Source organism: Octopus sinensis, linkage group LG3 (assembly GCF_006345805.1).
Source record: "Octopus sinensis linkage group LG3, ASM634580v1, whole genome shotgun sequence".
Taxonomy (NCBI): domain Eukaryota; kingdom Metazoa; phylum Mollusca; class Cephalopoda; order Octopoda; family Octopodidae; genus Octopus; species Octopus sinensis.
In genome coordinates this window covers 159798575-159818574 of record NC_042999.1, presented here as the reverse complement: position 1 = coordinate 159818574, position 20000 = coordinate 159798575, and the positions used below count along the sequence as shown (strand labels likewise).

The window sequence follows — 20000 nt, the reverse complement described above, 5'->3', positions numbered from 1 at the left end:
TGCATGTATGTATATATAGATATATTTTTGTTTTTTACTTGTTTCAGTGATTTGACTGTAGCCATGCTGGAGCACCGCCTTTTAGTCAAGCAAATCGACCTCAGGACTTATTCTTTGTAAGCCTAGTACTTATTGGACTCTTTTGCCGAACCGCTAAGTTACGGGGACACACCAGCATCGGTTGTCAAGCGATGTTGGGGGGACAAACACAGACACACAAACATATACACACATGCATATATATACATATATACGACGGGCTTCTTTCAGTTTCCATCTACCAAATCCACTCACAAGGCTTTGGTCGGCACGAGGCTATAGTAGAAGACACTTGCCCAAGGTGCCACGCAGTGGGACTCAACTCGGAACCATGTGGTTTGTAAGCAAGCTACTTACCACACAGCCACTCCTATATATATATAATCCTTATAGGTAGTTAGATATCTCCTGGGTATATCTGTGTGTCTGTATATGTAAACCCATATGCCTATGTGAGTATATATGCCATAGAAAAAAGTCTAGGAAAACAATGCAAGTATTATTTAAATCCCTTCATTCCTTATTTATAAGTCTGTAAAATTCTCAAGAAGGATTGCTGCACTTCTCAGTATGTGGCAGCAAATGAAGTTATTTAAATATTACTTGCATTTTCATTGTGGTTTTCCAATGAATTTTACTCTGCATATATTACAGCTTTTCTATACAACTAAAGTGCTTGTGTGATGATGATGATGCCATGCACAATTTTAATGAGGTAGATATTGAAGTGTAATAGAAAATATAGAGCTTTAAATATTGGATGTATCCTCTGTGAAGTACAAAGCAATTTTAACAAGGTACATTTTTATACATACAAGCATATATATATATATGTGTGTATATATATATATATATATATATATATAAAATATTATTTGAGACAAAACCACTATTTTGCAAAACAAACAAGGAAAGACTTAATCAATACATAAAATTTATTGATTAAGTCTTTCCTTGTTTGTTTTGCAAAATAGTGGTTTTGTCTCAAATAATATTTATAATATTTTACTATAAAATTGGATTTAATCCTAAATCTGATTTTTTCCCTGTAAATTTGGATATATTCCCTAATATTTATTATTATATATATATATATATATATATATATATATATGTGTGTGTGTGTGTGTGTGTGTATGTATATATATATATATATATATATATATATGACAAGCTCCTTTCAGTTTCCATGTGTGTGTATGTGTGTGTATATATATATATACACACATATCTTAAAAGTCAGGGTACAATATACACCCATTTGCTAGAAAGAAGAGTTAAAACTCTCCAAAGCCATGCATGTATATAATCATGTAAATCTAATACTGGTTTCATATTTTAGCACAAAGTCAGCAATCTTGGGGGAGGGGTTAGGTTGAGTATATCGACCCCAGTGCTTAACTGGTACTTTTTTTATTGACCCCGAAAGGAATGATAGGCTAAGTTGACCTCGGCAGAATTTGAACTTAGAATATAAAGTTGGACAAAATGCTGCTAATCATTTTGCCTGGCATGCTAACGATTCTGCCAGCTCACTAGCTTATGTAAATCTCATATTAATTGATATGTGCTCATTCAGGTTTGTGTATAGCGAAAAGTTTTATTAGATGTTTAAGATAATTGTTGTAAATGAATAATTGTTACTTGTAATTGTTTTTTAAAATTTTTTTTTAATTCAAATTTGGATGTCACTGTTGAACTAAATCTCAGGTTTCTTAGGGGTTTTTCTGGTGATTTCTCTCAGTGTCATGTAAGATATTTCAACTAAGTGAAAGGAATTTCAAAGTAGAAAGTATGAAACAAGTGTTGAAAATAATTTCAAGTGCTAAAATACTTTTCAAAAATTGAAATTATATTAAAATGCAATTTAATATTATATTTTTGTGCCTTCATTTCTTGCTTTGAAATTAATTCAAGATTTTAAATGTACGACTGAATCTTTATTGCTTTTTTTTTTTTTCAATAACACTGAAGTTTTTTCAAAATTTTTCAAACAGTGAATGTCATATGAAGTAATTGTTAATTTAAGAAAATATCCATGTAAATCAACTAAATCACCTCATTCTCTCTTTTCCATTCATAAACGAAGTTAATCTGTAAAATATCTGTGTTTCAACAGAGATGTTTAATGTTCTTTTGAAATATGTTATTCCTTCTGAAAGGAATTGGTTGTATAAACTCTTAAATTGTTGTTATTAAACTTTCATTTTATTACTGTAAACCATAAAATTCTTTCAAGTGATCGTTAAGAATTGATTTCTATCCCCTTCAGTTTATTTCATTGCCAATTATTGTGCAACATTTTGCCTTGATTGAAATTATCTCATCCTCTTACAATGTAGTCAGAAATTTGTATTTTCAGTGGTAATGTATCATGAATTGTTTTCAGTGGTATATCAAAATAAATTTATTGTTGTATTTAGGAATGGTCATTTTGCCAGTTTAGCCAATAAAACATAAATATTTAAATAAATTATTTTTGTAAAAAAACAAGAATACACTAGGTTTGAAGTCATTTTAAATTTTGGTTCAACATCTACGCCTGCGTATTCTCAGTCTCTCTCTTACGCTATTTCTGTATTCATCTGTTTCTGTCCCTACATACATTGCCTATGCATTTATATACATAAATGGATATATTCCTTTTACTTGTTTCAGTCATTTGACTGCAGCCATGCTGGAGCACGACCCTAATAAGCAAAGATATATATATATATATATATATATATATTTTATACACATAAGGAATCTACACCTAGGGTGAAGATTCAGCGCATTAGAGGGCCACAAAAATAATGGATAAGATTCGACAGGAACAAAATTTGGAAATGAAAAACATTTTAAAATTTTTGTTCCTGTCGAATCTTATCCATTATTTTTGTGACTCTCTAATGTGCTGAATGTTCACTCTAGGTGTAGATTCCTTATGTGTATAATTAATATATAGTCTTTTCGACAAATTTTTTGCACGTTAGACCACTGGAAATGTAAATTTTGATTGAATATTTTTAATTTAATTATATTCCATTTCCCTTTTTGATATGATTATATATATCCTTGCATATAAATGCATATTAAAACACTCACATGCTCATATAGATATATAAGTACATGCACACATACATAAAAAAGGATATATTTGTGTGTGTGTGTGTGTGTACACATATACATGTGTTGGCATGTGCCACCATCATCATCATCCCCATCAGCATGTCCGTTTTCCATGCTAGCACGTGTTGTAAGGTCTGACTGGGTCAGAGTGCCATATCTTGCTGTAGTGTCCCGGTTCTGGTATTGTTTCTTTGGTGTTACAAAAGAGAGTTTGTTTTTTACACCACTCTTCCTAAACTGACTTCAAGCTTGTTTTTATATAGAACTAGCAGTATCGCCCGGCGTTGTTCGGGTTTGTAAGGGAAATAACTATATAAGCATTTTTAGAGATGTAAAGTATAATAGCCATCTCAATATGGCTAACCACAAGGGGGGGATGTTACTGTAGCTTTTTACGTTCTGAGATTTAATAATACATTTTTAGAGAGTTACTTCCCTTATATATGCCTAAAATGCATTAAAAATTGGAAAAATTGATGGTAAATTTTTTTTAAAATCGTAGACTCATCGTAGGCGCGCGCTAATACCCAGAAGGGCTCGATATGAATCACGACTATAAGATACCCGGTTTTGGTTAAACTGCACTGCAAAATGTGGGAGTAGTTAGGAATCTAAATCGTAGGAGACAGACAGCACACAACCTCACTTTTATATATAAAGATATAAAGATAAATTACATTTCTTTCTGGAATGTTCAGTTCAACTGAAAATTGAATGGTGTTGGTGTGGAGTCATGTGGAAAGTACATATGTACAAATAGACTGTTCATTATGCAGATGACTTGAGAGGAGATAAACAGCAGTGAAAAGTGCTTATTCGTACATGCACATATCTCTTTCTACACACTGACACACATACTCACACACATATACAAAATATATGGTATGTGTATATATATGTATATACAAATGCACGTGCACACACACTCACACATATATACCCACATTGATTTAAGTGTATATACATATATACATTTGCATGCATACATGTGAACACACATCTATGCATTTGTATATATACTCATATCCATACAACACAGACATAGACACATATATATGTATATTGTATGTATATAATATATATATATATATGCACTTAGACACACTCATACCCTACATGTGGAATACAGCAAAGTGTAAAACCCAAGTGATGTATAAATCTGAACAGATTGAGTGCTACTGATATATATCATTATATGAAGAAGTCAAATAATTTAAATTAATGAAAGAAGCTATTAAAATCATCATCACCATCACTTAACATCTGTTTTCATGCTGGCACGGTTTAGATGGCCAGGGGCTGCACCAGGTTCTGTAGCCTGTTATGGCTTGGTTTCTACAGCTGGATGCCCTTACTAAAGCCAACTTTACAGAGTGTACTGGGTGCCATTTACATGGCACCATCACCAGTGGTCTTTATGTGGCACCAGTACTTTTTATATGGTGCTAGTACCCACACCAGTACTTTTTTTTTTTACTTGCTGAAGAAGTAATAAAAAAGAAGTACTATCTTCAGTGGGTTTTAAAAACAGAACAGTAAAGTATATCTCCTTGCTTGTCAGATAATTGAAAATGCACAATCAGCTCATTAACTGTGACAGGTGCACATGTACATATATATCTGAGGATACTAAGACACTTATTCAACAGAAACAGTTGGAATCTGATATGCTGGAAAATTTTAATTGAAGATGTATATTTCTCCATTCTTTATATGTCTTTTCAATATACTTTGGAATCTTATATGAAATCTTTCAATGCAAACTCAGGATTTACCAGTTGAAATGCGAATGACTATAATGGTTTATATTTCATGATTCCTTGTTTCTTACTATCTGATATGCTTATCCAGGTCTGGCTTTCAACAAAGTGTTCGTCAAATATGGGTCTAAATTTTAAACACCCTCTTCTCCTCTGTGTGTATGTGTGTCTGTGTGCATTTAAGTTGTAATTGAATGTGATATTAGATAAGTAATTCATATGAAAGGGCATTTGTATAAAAACATGGTATTTATAAAAGTGGAATTGTGTAAGAGTAGGGAACCATAGGCAAAGAGATGAATATATAAGTGCAGGATGAAAAGCAGGTGTGTAAAACATCAAAGGTCGTAAAGCCATGTATAATATCATTCAGTGAGTAGCTTGAAGAATTGTAGAATGAATTCCCTTTGGAATTGCCATGAAGAAATGAACTCTAATTTAGAATTTATTAGATTGAGACTTTGTGTAAGTATATTGAATTTTGCAAACAAGTAAAGATAACATTTGTTGTCTTTGATATAAGCTGGAGTAAATTTGAAACTATTCCATTTGATTTTGCAGTTGGAGATGCCTTTGTTTTCTAAACTTCACATGTATTTTGAAAATGTTGTTACCGATCTCTTCTCTTCAAGTCTGAATGGCTGGATTTGAATGTGTTCTTAGAAAGGCCTATATAGCATTTTGTGTCATTGTTGTCATCATTGGTGGGAAATCTTGGCATGGTAAAACAACACTTTTTTGGAATGCATTCACCATGTAGAAGGCATCTTCTCCTGATAGAGCAGTTGCACTGAGGTGAAGATTCATTTGTGAGAGATGGTGGGAAGGGGGTGGGGTTAATCGCTTCCTGGTCTCGTTAAAGAAAAGATGAAATTATATTATGCAACCATGACTTTGAAGTAATATCTGCTAAAAATCTTGTGGAACTTATGCTAGAGGGAAGAATCTGGTGATATTAGACCTGATGCTCAAACTGGAATGTGCGTGTGTGAAAGTGAAAGTTTCTGCCATATAACTTTACCTAATGTTTTTAACATCAGGGGATCTTTGTGGAGGGATATATTCTATCCTGTATTTAAAGCCATCTCTGCTAAGAGGCTCATTATAAAATACAGCAGCATTATATAATTAGGAAAATATGTAATTATATTTCTATTCACAATACAAATTGATACTTATGTAAACTTGAATGTCATATGATTTGTGTGTGTATCATTAAGAGTGGAAAGTTATACATCTCTAATTAAAATTTCCCAGGCATGTTAGGTTCCAACACGTGCTTCTATTGTATGAGTGTCAATTGTATAAGTGTCTTCGGATCCGTAGATGAGATGGTTCTGCACAAAAACTGTCACATCTGGGGATACTAAGACACTTATTCAACAGAAACAGTTGGAATCTTATATACAGGAAAATTTTAATTGAAGATGTATATTTCTCCATTCTTTATATGTCTTTCCAATATACTTCGGAATCTTATATGAAATCTTTCAATGCAAACTCAGGATTTACCAGTTGAAATGAGTATGACTGTAATGATTTATTCTTCATGATTCCTTATGTTTCTTACTATCATCATCATCATTTAGCGTCCGTTTTCCATGCTAGCATGGGTTGAACGGTTCAACTGGGGTCTGTGAAGCCAGAAGGCTTCATCAGGCCCAGTCAGATCTGGCAGTGTTTCTACGGCTGGATGCCCTTCCTAACGTCAACCACTCTGTGAGTGTAGTGGGTGCTTTTTACGTGCCACCTGCACAGGTGCCAGACGGAGCTGGCAACGGACACGAACGGATGGTGCTTTTACGTGCCACCGGCACAGGGGCCAGGCGAGGCTGGCAACGGACACGAATGGATAGTGCTTTTACGTGCCGCTGGCACGGGGGCCAGCCGAGGCTGGCTACGGACACGAGCGGATAGTGCTTTTATGTGCTTATCTGATATGCTTATCCAGGTCTGGCTTTCAACAAAGTGTTCGTCAAATATGGGTCTAAATTTTAAACACCCTCTTCCCCTGTGTGTGTGTGTGTGTGTGTGTATTTAAGTTTTAATAGTGAATGATTTGGAGTAGCTTGTTATATTTGACTTGGGGCAAATTCCGGTACAGTGCACTGCTTCTTAGCATAACGCGATGTATATATTTAATGTGTGTGTGTGTGTGTGTGTGTGTGCATCTATGTGTATACCTAATCGCATACATGTATGTATGTGCACATGAACTGATGTGTGTATATGTGTAGAAATATATTGTGTATGTGATTGCATTTTTTCCTTTTTGCTGCATTTTATTTCCTCCCAAGACTTCTTTCTGTTTAATGGGCAGTCTATTTGAAAAAATATATATTTTTCACATGATCCTGCGATTTTAATTTTTAATTGATCATTCCTAGTAGAATTGTACTTACACTCTGTATAAAGAAACAATTTCCCTGATTTGAAGTCATTTTGAAAAGTGCCGATTGTGAAACTCTCAGCCCCTGAGTCACTTTTGTAACTTTTTATTCATTGAAAATAATAATAAAAAGACGTGTGTGGGGTGTATGTGTAGAACTTTACTCAGTTGTTTTTACTTTTGGCTATCTATTCAACAATTAAGACTCTCCCCTTTGTTCTAAACAGTCTCTGATCTTTTGGGGGTATAAGCATTATGTATTCCCTATTCTTGTTCCTGAATTATACTTAAATATATAACTACCAAACAATAAAAAAAAAATAACTGTAGTAATCTCAACATATCTTCTCAATCTTATTTTGTTGATCCAACTCACTGCAAATAGTTTTTTTTCTTTTTAAAATAAAATTCCATAAATAAAAACATTAAAAAAAATTATTTTCAACCTTGTGAATTGTTTTTACTTTCATTTCTCTGATTTTTTTTTTCTCTTCTATAATATTTCTTTCACAATAAAGAAATAGTAATGTCTGAAGAATAATGCCTAGCTGTATAAAAAGGTCAGCAAAATGTTACCTTGATGGTTATTTTAAATTTGCTTTTAGCCTTCATGTAAACAGACATTCCAGATAAAATTTATAAGCTAATGAGTAGTGCAATTTTCGAAACTATCAGGTACTATTTCATGAAATTCTTTGTAGTAACAAAGACAAAGCCTTTACTTCCTTGTCAGTTGTAAATTGTTTGATGTAAATAACTTATTTATTGACCTCACTTGGATTGCTCCAATCTGTGGAGAGATAATGTTTTGTTAGATTTGGTTGTGAATATAGTTGTCTATTTTGACACGTCATTGATCACCCTTAAAAATTACCATATGTATTTTTGATGTTTTTGTTTTTGGAAACAAAAAAAGAATAAAAAGGTTTTCAATTTTTAACTGAAGCAATTTGAAAAATTTCTGTAAAAACACTGTTATATTACAGTTTAAATCTTTGTCTACTTGTTGATGTGCTTATGTTGTCAAGGAAATACTAACCAAAACTATTTTGTAGCCCCTCCTTCCCACTTGTGCTACAAGACTTCATACCTCTATGACCATTTATTCCACCCAATGAAATGTTTTTAAAATGCTTATCTTTTTTTACAACTGTGTAAAAAAATAAATGTTTCAAAAAATCTTTTTCAACAGCCTTTATTTTTTTGTTTTTTTTTTATTGGTCATGTTTTAAAATGACATTAAAAAAAGTGAAATTGAGATGCACAACAAATACAACAGCCTCCCACCCCATAAAAAAAAACAAAAACTGAAGTATCAAATTAATAATAATAGTAAGTGAATGCAAAATTCTGTTCATACATTTCTGACCTTTTGAGTCTTTTGGAGTGGGTTTATATAAAGAAATAAAAAAAAGTCTTCAACTTTATTTGACTTCTGCCTTATTTTTATGTTGTAATATCTAAATTCTAGAAATATTTGTGTCCCTTATTGAGATAAATGATGAAAACTTATATTTTTTTTTATCTTGAACTTTAACATAAAGTGGATTTTGACAAACATCTTAACATTATTTTCTTTGTTCCTAAGTCATTTTTCTTCTCCATAATAATGTATTAGCTTTGTCACGTTGATAACTACCCACAACGCAAAAATTTACTATCTGATTTTCGAAAGTTTGCTTAATAAGATCAAGCTGAAATGTTTTTGCGATGAGAAGAAACTGGAAATTCATTTCTTTTAGTTGGCTTCTTTGGACTTCTTCAAAATCTTTCAGTTGCATAAAATACTTGAAAACACATGGTTTGCTAAACTTTAAACAACTGGTCATCAGTAACTTAACTTTATTTGGTAGTGTTGCTATAAAATCTTTTATGAGTTAATAGAAAGTCTGTCTCATCAATGTTTTGAAGTATGTGTGTTTTCACTCCCTATTATTAGTTTTTAAAAAATTTTATTGTTAAAGTTGTCATCTGTATAATGAACAGTCTATCATGATTCCATGAAATATGCTATGAAAGTAATTTAAGGATTTTTTCAGAAGACTAACTGTAATATTCAATTAGTTTATACTAATTACGCTAATATATTAGTAATTCTTAAATTATTATTTCTGAATAATAGAAACTGTATTGATCTGTTTCAGATTATACTGGGACTAGTTTTGTGATGTAACTGGTTATTTCTTCTCTTGAAAAAAATAAACAGATGTAAAAGAAATTATGCAATACCTCAACTTTATTTTGCAAATGGTATTGCAGTTTCTTTTTTTTTATATTTAACATCACACTTAATTACTTATAGGTAACTTGTATAATTAAAAAAAATAAAAATAATGTGTTGATATCATGCAATAAAGCTATGGTGTCAAATAGGTTACTGTTGATCCTTGTCAAGAAAAGTTGCTAAAGAACATTCATAAGGTGGGAAGTTCTAAAATTTCCAATGAGTTGCAACTAGGTACTTTAAAAAAAAAAGATTGATGTTGAATAATCATGAGCTCTATTATTTCTCTCCTGGATTATCCTTCATAATCCAGATCACTCAACACAAGCAAGAAATTGAAGTAGTCAACCTCTTTTTCTCCTGAAAATGTTTTGATTTCTGCTGATGAGCATGAATAAGCAAGTTCATCATTATCTTGCTGATTGCATCATGCAGTATATTTCTTTTACTGCGTTTTGACTGTCAACCATTTTGAACATTTTTAATCTGTGAATAACCCGTAATCTCTGATGGCCATACTTATATGTATGGGATATCAGTGAGGGTCCATTTAGAGATAGTCTTTTATATCTTTTTAGTAAGGCCTTGTGATGACCTGTGTACAACATGCCTTAATGCTGAGAACATTAACCACAATAGAATAACAGAACATTGTTTTATGGATGGACAATCATAGTAATCTGCCCCGAATACTGTGAAATTGCTTAGTTGGCAGACATTAAATTGTAGCTCAATATCAACAATATTCAAACTTGTGATGTTTTCAACTTATAACTCTCAGTTACATTTGTCTGAAGTTATAAACTGAAAGCTTTTATAATATTCAATCATCTACTCTAATTCTACTGTTTACAATTGTATTTATGGTCTGGGCTCATCTAAAATGATTTGTAGGACTCTGACTCTTTAGTGTAGCTGCCTATACAATACAATGATGAAAGAAAATATTTAAAATGATTATCTATATTGATTTAGTTTGTGGTGATTTTGAGAGAATATTTTCTAGATCTATAAAGAAATATTCTCATGGGTTTATTCACAAATGAATTGTCCAATACAAATAAGATATTCCAGCTAAGCAACAGCACTGCTAGCCATTCACACTCTTCATCTAAATATCTTTCTTATTTATTGTTTTCAATTACTGAGTAGTTTATGTTTTGGATATTTCATCTGAACTTATTTCTTCCCCAACTAGAATTCTCTTGTGTTACACTTGACTCTCTTAATTTCCTTGTTTGTAATTGTTATGTATGCACACAAGGTGTTATCTTTTTGATTAAATATTTTGACTTAGTGTAAACTGGACATCTGATTAGATTTTCTAGTGAAGGCAAAATTAGTTATTGATTTTCTCTTTTTTGTACAAATATTCACAACTGCCGCCAAGTCCTGAAATGCATATAGCTGCAATTCAAAATGTGTGGTTGTTTGGGTTTGAAAAACAGGACCTAACCACTCTTCTGTGTGAGAAACAAAGTTTAGTTTCATTTTAGTCAAAAAACTCGGTTTGCATCATATGCATTTATTTTCTGTAGTTTAAGTGAATGTTTTTCTTCTATTTCAAGTACCATAGCAGCTGAAACTGCAAGTGATGATCTAGAATTTGGTGATATTATTTATTATTAATTTAGTTAGAGAAAGAGAACTTAGACTTGTAAAAAAGCAACCAGAGTGACATTTCAGTATCATCTGTATACAACTGCATGGAAGTAATAATTGGGCTTTTTAGTTCTGAACAGGAGTGAAGTGATCACATAGTTGATCAAAGTATTGATTTTTTCATTAGTTAATGATAAGGATATTAAGATAAGAAATTAGTTTACTGATATATTTTACATGTCGAGCCTCAGCATACTGGTTGATGTATGAGAACACTAATTTATTAGTCATATCGGCCTTACAAATCTTTGAATGGAGGATATCAAGGCATACTTAAGAATGCTTCTTCAAATGGGAGTTGTGTGGCTTCCAAGTTTTAGTGATTACTGGAGAACAAATTCAATTCTGGGTCAAGAAATCAATGCCCAAGAATCAATATTTTGTAAATATGTGAAAACATCTACATGTAATCAACTTACCTGTATTCAACATACTTTGGGATGTGAAAGTGCCATGACAATAGGTAAAAGCCACATATAGAATGTACACTTACAAATATTACATCCTATCATCATCAAATTTTATCTAAATTCATGCAGTGGTTATGTTTTTATAGTTTCTATACTGGACTAACCATATTTCATACAAAAATCTCTGGTTTCTCACAGGATTGGGAGATTTATATAGAAAAGGCACAGCAAGGATTTAAATGTTAATGTATGTTCAAGCTAGAGTCAGTGCTTTTGTATGCAGTTTTCCACTTCATTTTTTTGCCGTTCAAGTACATCAACATTGCTGTAAATTTCATATTACATGTTCAGCAAAACACGTTGATTCTCCTTACAAAATTCACTTGGTAATAAAGGGGAAAAAAAAATTATAATTTCAACATTACGGTAGATGTCATAAGATGGCCCTCAATTTTAGCGGATAAAAAGTTAATGAAATCTTAATCTCTACTCAAAGTAGTATAGTGCTAACAATATGTGTGAATGGTTTTAGGATTTAATTAAAAAAACTGCCAGTGTTCTTATTAAGATTTTTAAAGGTTGTGTATTAGAAATCTTCATATTAGGGTTATTATGTAAAAGGTTTGTTTGATTGCTATAGACTTCTTAAAAGTGTTTTCATTCTTTTTTTTTATGTAATGATTTATTTTTATGTTGGTTTATAAATATATTTTTAGTTCATGTAACTCAGATGTAAACATATTTTCAATTAATTTAGCTAATTCTATTATACTTGGTTAAAAATAATAATCTCATTATTATACAGTTTATTTAATTTAGATTATTTCATAGGTTTTACTTCTGTTCCCCCCACCCCTTCATGCTATCCACATGAACTTGTAAAGTGGATAGATTTGTTGTTGAGCCGATACTTTATGTTGGATTGTTTTTGATCATTGAAAGCTACCAGATGTTGTTGCAAAACTCATTTAATCAAGTGTTTGGGCATGATATTTTATTTATTTTACTTATATTTTCATCTGGCAAAACCTAATGAGGAACATGATGTCTGCTCCTATTCAGCTGTGTCATTGGTCTGTTGATATATTCAGTTCTCCCTTATCCCCTCACACTTTTCATGCAGGTCTAAAGAAAAACATCCAAGAGATGGTTGCTCCAATTCAGAGAAATAACAAATTGCGACTATGTCCAGTAACTGGTAAGTGTTACTAGAACTTTCCACAGGCCTGACTTTGACATACCACAATTTTAGTCTCACTACTAATTTGTTTTGTTAGTGTGTTCATCACCGAGTCTTAATTTGTTACTTGCACCTCAGCTTGTCTTTTGATTTAGTTAAAAAATATAATTGATTAATTATTTCAACTCACTAAATTATCCCAGATAGGTGAGAGTTAAATCAAAGAATAAAAATTTTGTTTATATAAAGCGCTCAAACTTACGGAACTAAAATACTTCATTTATTTTAAAAACATGTTTGAAATTCTTAGGTGTGTCAATTTTCCATAAGTCTCAGTGTAACTCTTCAGAGAACTGCATTTATTCTTTGGCGAAAACTTGGATTATAATTATTTTAACATCAACATGTATGTATATTTATAAACGTTATGCAATCAGATGTCAACTGTAAAAAGAGGTTTTCCTTTTAGCTTTAGTTAGAAATAACATTACTCCACTAAAATAGCAATGAACAACTTTTGATTTTACAATATAACTACACGTTTGCTGCATGTCAATTTATTAAAAACAATTTTGATAATGTTTATTTTGAAAGTTAAAATAATTTCTTGATAAAAATGTTATCAATCGTATCATTGAATAATTTTATATTTTAGTGCATGTCTACACCTGTTAGAATTAATATCAATCGGTATATGTATGTGTGTGTGTATATATATATATATATATATTATATATATATATATATTTATACACACACAACAACCCCACTTTATATATATATATGTATATATATATATATATATATATACTTACATACATTAATCTGATGATATTATGTGGTAAAAGCATGTTATCATTTAGTTTAAAGTTATTGTTGAATCCTTTATTTACATTACCAATTAGACTTAGTATCATTCATAAATACCAATAAAGACTGATGAAATAAAGCTTTTGTCTTTAGATTTCTTTTTCTCTTTACCTAGACATAGAAACGCCATTAAATATAATCCTTCATTTGATCATACATCTAATTATAACTGTTCTTATTTACACTTTGTAAGTTTTGTTGAAGCTAAAAGTAATGGAAAATCAAAAAAATCAACATTAACACTTATTCAAGCAGCTACAACTGAGTTGCATCTTTCAACCATGTGTCAGGAATTTCTTCCCACATTAGCTTTGGTAGATCATCAGTTTCATGATGTGTATCTCTGCCAAAAACTTTAATGTAGTTGAGTTTATCCTCAAAAAAAGATGTGGAAATCATCAAAATGTAACACCTGCTATGGCTAGTTGGTAGTTTTATAGTGGTGGCCAATAAAGTCTGCCTTGCATCAAGCAGTGACATTAGAAGAGATGAAGGGAATGTCTCCACAACTACCCTGTGTGGTCTTGTGCTTTTAAGCAAATGTTTTTAGCCCTCAGGTAAAGATTTGTGTGTGTTCCAACAAGGTGAGTTTGAAGCTTCAGATTTTGGCTCCACAGAGGAGAATGCTTCAGGGTATACTCTCTTTACTCTTGTACTTGTTTCAGTCATTTGACTGCGGTCATGCTGGAGCACCGCCTTTAATCGAGCAACTCGACCCTGGGACTTATTCTTTTGTAAGCCCAGTACTTATTCTGTCGGTCTCTTTTGCCGAACCGTTAAGTAACAGGGACGTAAACACACCAGCATCGGTTGTCAAGCAATGCTAGGGGAACAAACACAGACACAGAAACATACAAGCACACACACATATATATATATACATATATACGACGGGCTTCTTTCAGTTTCCGTCTACCAAATCCACTCACAAAGCATTGGTCGGCCCGGGACTATAGCAGAAGACACTTGCCCAAGGTTGATGAAGCCAGGATTTGTTGACTTTGAAACACTCAATTGCTATATATTTTTAAGCTTGTTGCAGGCACTGCATGTAGCATTAATTATACATTTGGCAATGAGGATGGTTTTACATGGTTGTTTAACCTGTTAGGTCTAACAGCCATATCTCCTTCAAACTACATCTTGCCATCCTAATAAAAGGATACATTGGATTAAATAGCCTAGAGTACGTTTTAGCAGAGAAGTGCAGAATGATCATGGTTGGAATGCCTTTGGGGTTAACTTTCGACTCTCTACTCACTCCAAGAATATTAACTTCTGATAACTAATCTAACGTATTTGAAACTTGATGACACTGACACTTTTAAAACCAAGTTACTCAAAGAGTAGAACTATGATTATTGAAATACATAAGTGGTAGTACTCCCATGCAAACTTCCTTTTTCATTAGTGGAAAAATCTAGTGTTAGGAGGCATGAAAATATGCATGTGTACATATATATATACACATACACCAAAATAAAATGCTTTGTGGGGAAAAGTAAGGTGAATAATTTTATTTTCATTTAATATATTGTGGTTATATGCTTTGCAAGACTTATTCCTCTTTAGACAATTCAATATTCACTCGTAGGTACCAAAGGAGAAAGGAAATGATTAAATTTACAAATACCACTGTTTTAGTTTTCAAGGAGGTTGCTGTAGATGTACCATCATTAACAATGATAATAATAATAATAATAATAATCTACAAATTATTCTATATTTAGATAATATGAATTGTGTTTAGGTCTAGAATATCTGAAGTTTATCTGAAGTTTAGTTAATGCTGTAGACAGCAATAATATGCAAAACATAGAAATATTTCTGAAAAGAAAATAATAAAATCTCTCTACATTCCAAATGTTCTTTATATCAAGGAAATGAAAATTAAATAAAGAAATGACACATAAATCACAAAGCGAACTGTCTATATTATGTTCTTGGTTGCTTCATTTTATAAACTCAGTTTTTTTTTTTTTGTTGTTGTCTTTCTTAACTTGATATAAAGTCATCTGTACTAAGTTTGAGAGTTTTAAGTTGAGGATGATTTGCATGTTACCAAAGGCGCTACTTTGTGGTTTAAATTGCATGTTTTCATTGTGTGGTTTGGCAATCTTCATATACATGGCATACATGTCTTTCAGTGAATAATCCAATTGTTTTCTGTGTATATTTTATACTGTGCTATCTTATTATATATAGATTTATTGTTGATGGAATTGAAGAAACAAAAAAATAAATCTTTAAATCTTTGACAGAAATATTTCTCATATCTAATCTGCTTTAACAAATGCTTGCTGTTCAATGTTGTAAAATATTGCTTACATTTCTACTCAAAGAAAGTAAAAAACAAAACAAGTATAACTGATTGTGCACTCTTACTTTCTATTCTAGTTATATATATATATATATACCACTGTAAGATAACTATCATACTCTCTTTATCGTCTCACACCAAAACATCATGAATTTTGAAGTACAAAACTATTAGCAAAAGTAAAAAATTATTAATTCTTCATTGAATATTGATAGTGTAGAATAGATAATCTTTCAAAAGTAGAAGTACGTACGTACACGCACACACACACACACACACACACACACACAGAGAATAATAGGTCAGTGGAGTTATGTATGATTGATATTAAAGTGTAAATGACACCATATCAATATAACAAGCAACTGTCAACTGGAAACCTTGTTAGGGGATCTAAGTTTTAATGCTAAATCCGTTGGCACTTTTGAATCTTCATCAGACAGGCTGATCTATTTTGCCATTGATAAACTGGGTAAGGCAAAGGGAACTGGGTGAATTAAGAGTCGTACATATCTTTAACAAGTAGAGATATTGAATATCTTTCTAAATGTGTCCCGCTTCTGTCTTTGCAGGCTATAGTGGGGTTCTGTTTTCTAATGAAGTATACCTTTATTTCATATGGAAGTTAACAGTATCCATCCATGTGTCTCATTAAGACGTATTTCTTGATGCATCCACAGCATGATAATATTCGCTGTAATTCTGTATTAGCAGATGTTACTCTGTAACAGTGTTTTGCTTTTCTAATTGCAACTGCTATTTAGATGATCCAATTTATAGGTTTTCCTCCTCAGAAGAGCAAAGTGTGCTTATGTCCTAAGATACTACCTGTTCCCTAGCTGACACTATAACTCACAAGAAACCTACCACATTAGCTACTGTTCAGTAAGATCAAAGAGAGTCACCAGATAGTGTTGGCTACTGTATTTAGAAACCTATGTGGTTTAGAAACTGTCCTGCCACTGCAGACGTTACTCATAGCAGAACGCTTTTACAAAGCATCGTCACCCATCACAGATTAACATACGACGGCAGTTTTTGTTTTATTACCTTAAGCTTTCTCTTAGGTTATATTATTTTATTTGGCTTTTCTCTGAGTAAGGGAGAATATAATGATTCAACGTCACTTATACTAAAGTGTTATCATTATACCTAAAACCCTAACTACAGTTATAACGTCATAGAGACATATACGCATGAAACGTTATATTAACGACATGTATGTATAATATTTTCTTTGTGTCCTTTTAAACTGCTATAAGAAACATAAATTAAAGATTACAGAAATGCATATTTATTTATGCTCAGTTGAAAAACAAACATGAAGAGAAACATTTTCTTTTAATTAGTTTTTATTATATAAATATAACATTTTATATTATTTACAGTAGGAAAGAACTTTGTCGTGAAGAAGAACAACTATAAATTCATTAACTAATCTCTTCTTTTCTAACTAATAATTTAACCTACAAATCAAAATAGATTTGTGATTAACTCTAGACATGGCATGAAAATTACCGATGTCTCAAAAGAGTGAGTGTCGTGGAGTTAAGTGACTTCCCACAAACACTAAAGTTTTTCCCCAAATCCCGGGTTTTTATAACTGTTCAGCTTGACTAAAAAGAATCGAAATTCAGGACAAATATTCTTTACGAAACTTTTTGAATCTTTATATGAGCAGTTATATTAACCAATGGGAAAAAAACGAAAATGATAATTCTTCGGCAAAGACATTACGTCATATTGACAATTCGCGCCACATTTCAAAATGGCTAAAATGGTTATTGCTATATCAGCCTCTCGCCAGAAAAATTGTTAGCCATTTTGAAATGTGGCGCAAATTGGCAATATGATGTAATGTCTTTGCCGAATCGCGCCACATTTCAAAATGGCTAAAATGGTTATTGCTACAATACCAAACATATTTAAAAATACATACATCTTAGCAAGAGACACAGCTGCTGCAAACCTTAGGATTGTGGAAGTGCACTTGATTAGAGAGTAGAACCCTAATTTGAACCATAAGGGGGAGCTACATGTGTGGAAATGCATGTGAAATATCTTTGAACAGTAAAAACATGACCTAATTGACCTGATTTCTTTCTTTCCTACTCTATCAAATTTATTGATGAGAACACAAATCATTCCATCTGATGAAGTAGCATGTAATCAAAATTGCTCAGACTTAGCATTGAAACCTAAACTAGCAAATAAGCCTTTAGTCAACAATTTGCTTTTGTTACTTTCATATAGTATTATTTTGCTATTTTATTTTGTCACTCTATCATAAATCACACATAACTGCACTGACCTTCAGCTACAGTACAAGTCTAAAATATACATTATTATTATTATTATTATTAATTCTTATAAAACCCACAAAAAGCTTTTGAAATACAGCTACCCAAGGTTTCCTGGCCAAGATATTAATTTATTTCTCCGTTTCTCAAGCTGTTAAAAACAACAAGATGGTTAAGTAACTAAATTGCTGGACAGAGATCAAGTGTTATAGTGGATTGGTGGAAGGATAATTTACATCTAGATACAACCACCATCTTTCAACCTTCAGACACCCTGAAAAAAGACTTCCAGTAACTCTCTTGGCATCAATCTTAAAACTTAAAGATGTGAACTGTCAGCTAAAACATCAGATAGGAGATGCTTTCTAAGTTTAAGATCAAACTCTGTATTTATAAGTTAAAAGGTTGTTTTATATGTTTGCTTGAAAAACTGTCATTTAAAAAAAAAAAAAAAAAAGCGTCAGAAGCTCCATTGATTCTGTAAATACCAGGAGTGAGACTGTTCTCTCTATGTCCCCATTTTAAGAAATACATCTTAAAAAGAATTAGAGATTAATCAACAGATACATCATAAACCAATCCACTGTTGGTTTATGTAATTTTCATATTTAGAACACACTTGTTATATTTACTCTGAAGTTGATCATCTCCCCTGTGTTTCTCTCTGTCTTTTTCTAAGTGTGTATCCTCATCCAAACAACACTTACATCAAATGCAGTTACTAAAGCATCTTGTTGTATTTAAGAACTTGATAAATGGCAGAATGAATTAATAGCTCAGTCATGAAACCCTGGGTGGCTGTATTCCACAGGGCTTTTTATAGTTTTTAGTATAATATCTTTACTCTCTTAACTGATTGAGTACTAAACTACTTTTTGAAAATCTAACCACACACTCACATACAACGTGTATTCCAGAAATTTTTGCAGAAACACTAATTTCAAAGATATACAAAACTCTTATCTTCTTCCAAGTAGGATCCTCTCACTTCAATACACTTATAGTGCTCAAGCCACTTCAGAAAGCCCCCCATGGAAGTCTTTTGAAGTGTCTTCTTGCTGAACACTCATACATTGTCTTCAATGCGAGAGTCCATTATATGCACATATGTGTATATAAATACATGTATACATTATATATATATATATAAATACATATCACTTTTAAGTTTATCTCTACGGATTTTGTATAGAATCTAAAGCCAGCACTGAAAGTTCTGATGTTTTGTATCTGAATACATCTCTCTCTTTTACTTGTTTCAGTCATTTTGACTGCGGCCATGCTGGAGCACCGCCTTTAGTTGAGCAACTCGACCCCGGGACCTTATTCTTTGTAAGCCCAGTACTTATTCTATCGGTCTCTTTTGCTGAACCGCTAAGTGATGGAGACATAAACACACCATAATCGGCTGTCAAGCAATGCTAGGGGGACAAACATACACGCACACACATATATATATATATATACATATATATATATGTACACGACGGGCTTCTTTCAGTTTCCGTCTACCAAATCCACTCACAACGCTTTGGTCGGCCCAAGGCTATTGCAAAAGACACTTGCCCAAGGTGCCACGCAGTAGGACTGAACCTGGAACCATGTGGTTGGTAAACAAGCTACTTACCACATAGCCACTCCTCCGCCTACATCTATGTAAACAATGCGATCAAAGATTTAAAAAATAGATAAGGGAGGGATATGAGTGCATGTTTCAGGAGTTCTTGCTCCTTCA

At 32.2% G+C, this 20000-nt stretch overlaps 1 protein-coding gene across 20 annotated transcripts in view; it reads left to right on the top strand.

The window, feature by feature from the left end:
• The window catches only part of LOC115209071 (rho guanine nucleotide exchange factor 7), a 339379-nt gene that overhangs the window by 271469 nt on the left and 47910 nt on the right, over positions 1-20000 (top strand). For 14 of the 20 annotated variants that reach the window (XR_004998405.1, XM_029777152.2, XM_036501550.1 and 11 more), the window contains one exon: positions 12719-12793. The exons of 5 other annotated variants lie outside the window; for them this stretch is intronic. Coding sequence is in view for 14 of the 15 variants with exons in the window: in XM_029777152.2 (XP_029633012.2) it covers positions 12719-12793 (75 nt within the window). In the remaining variant the exon portion in view is untranslated. Of the gene's footprint in view, positions 1-12718; positions 12794-15239; positions 15278-20000 lie in introns of those variants that run through there. One more of the 20 variants, XM_036501564.1, reaches the window with a different exon arrangement.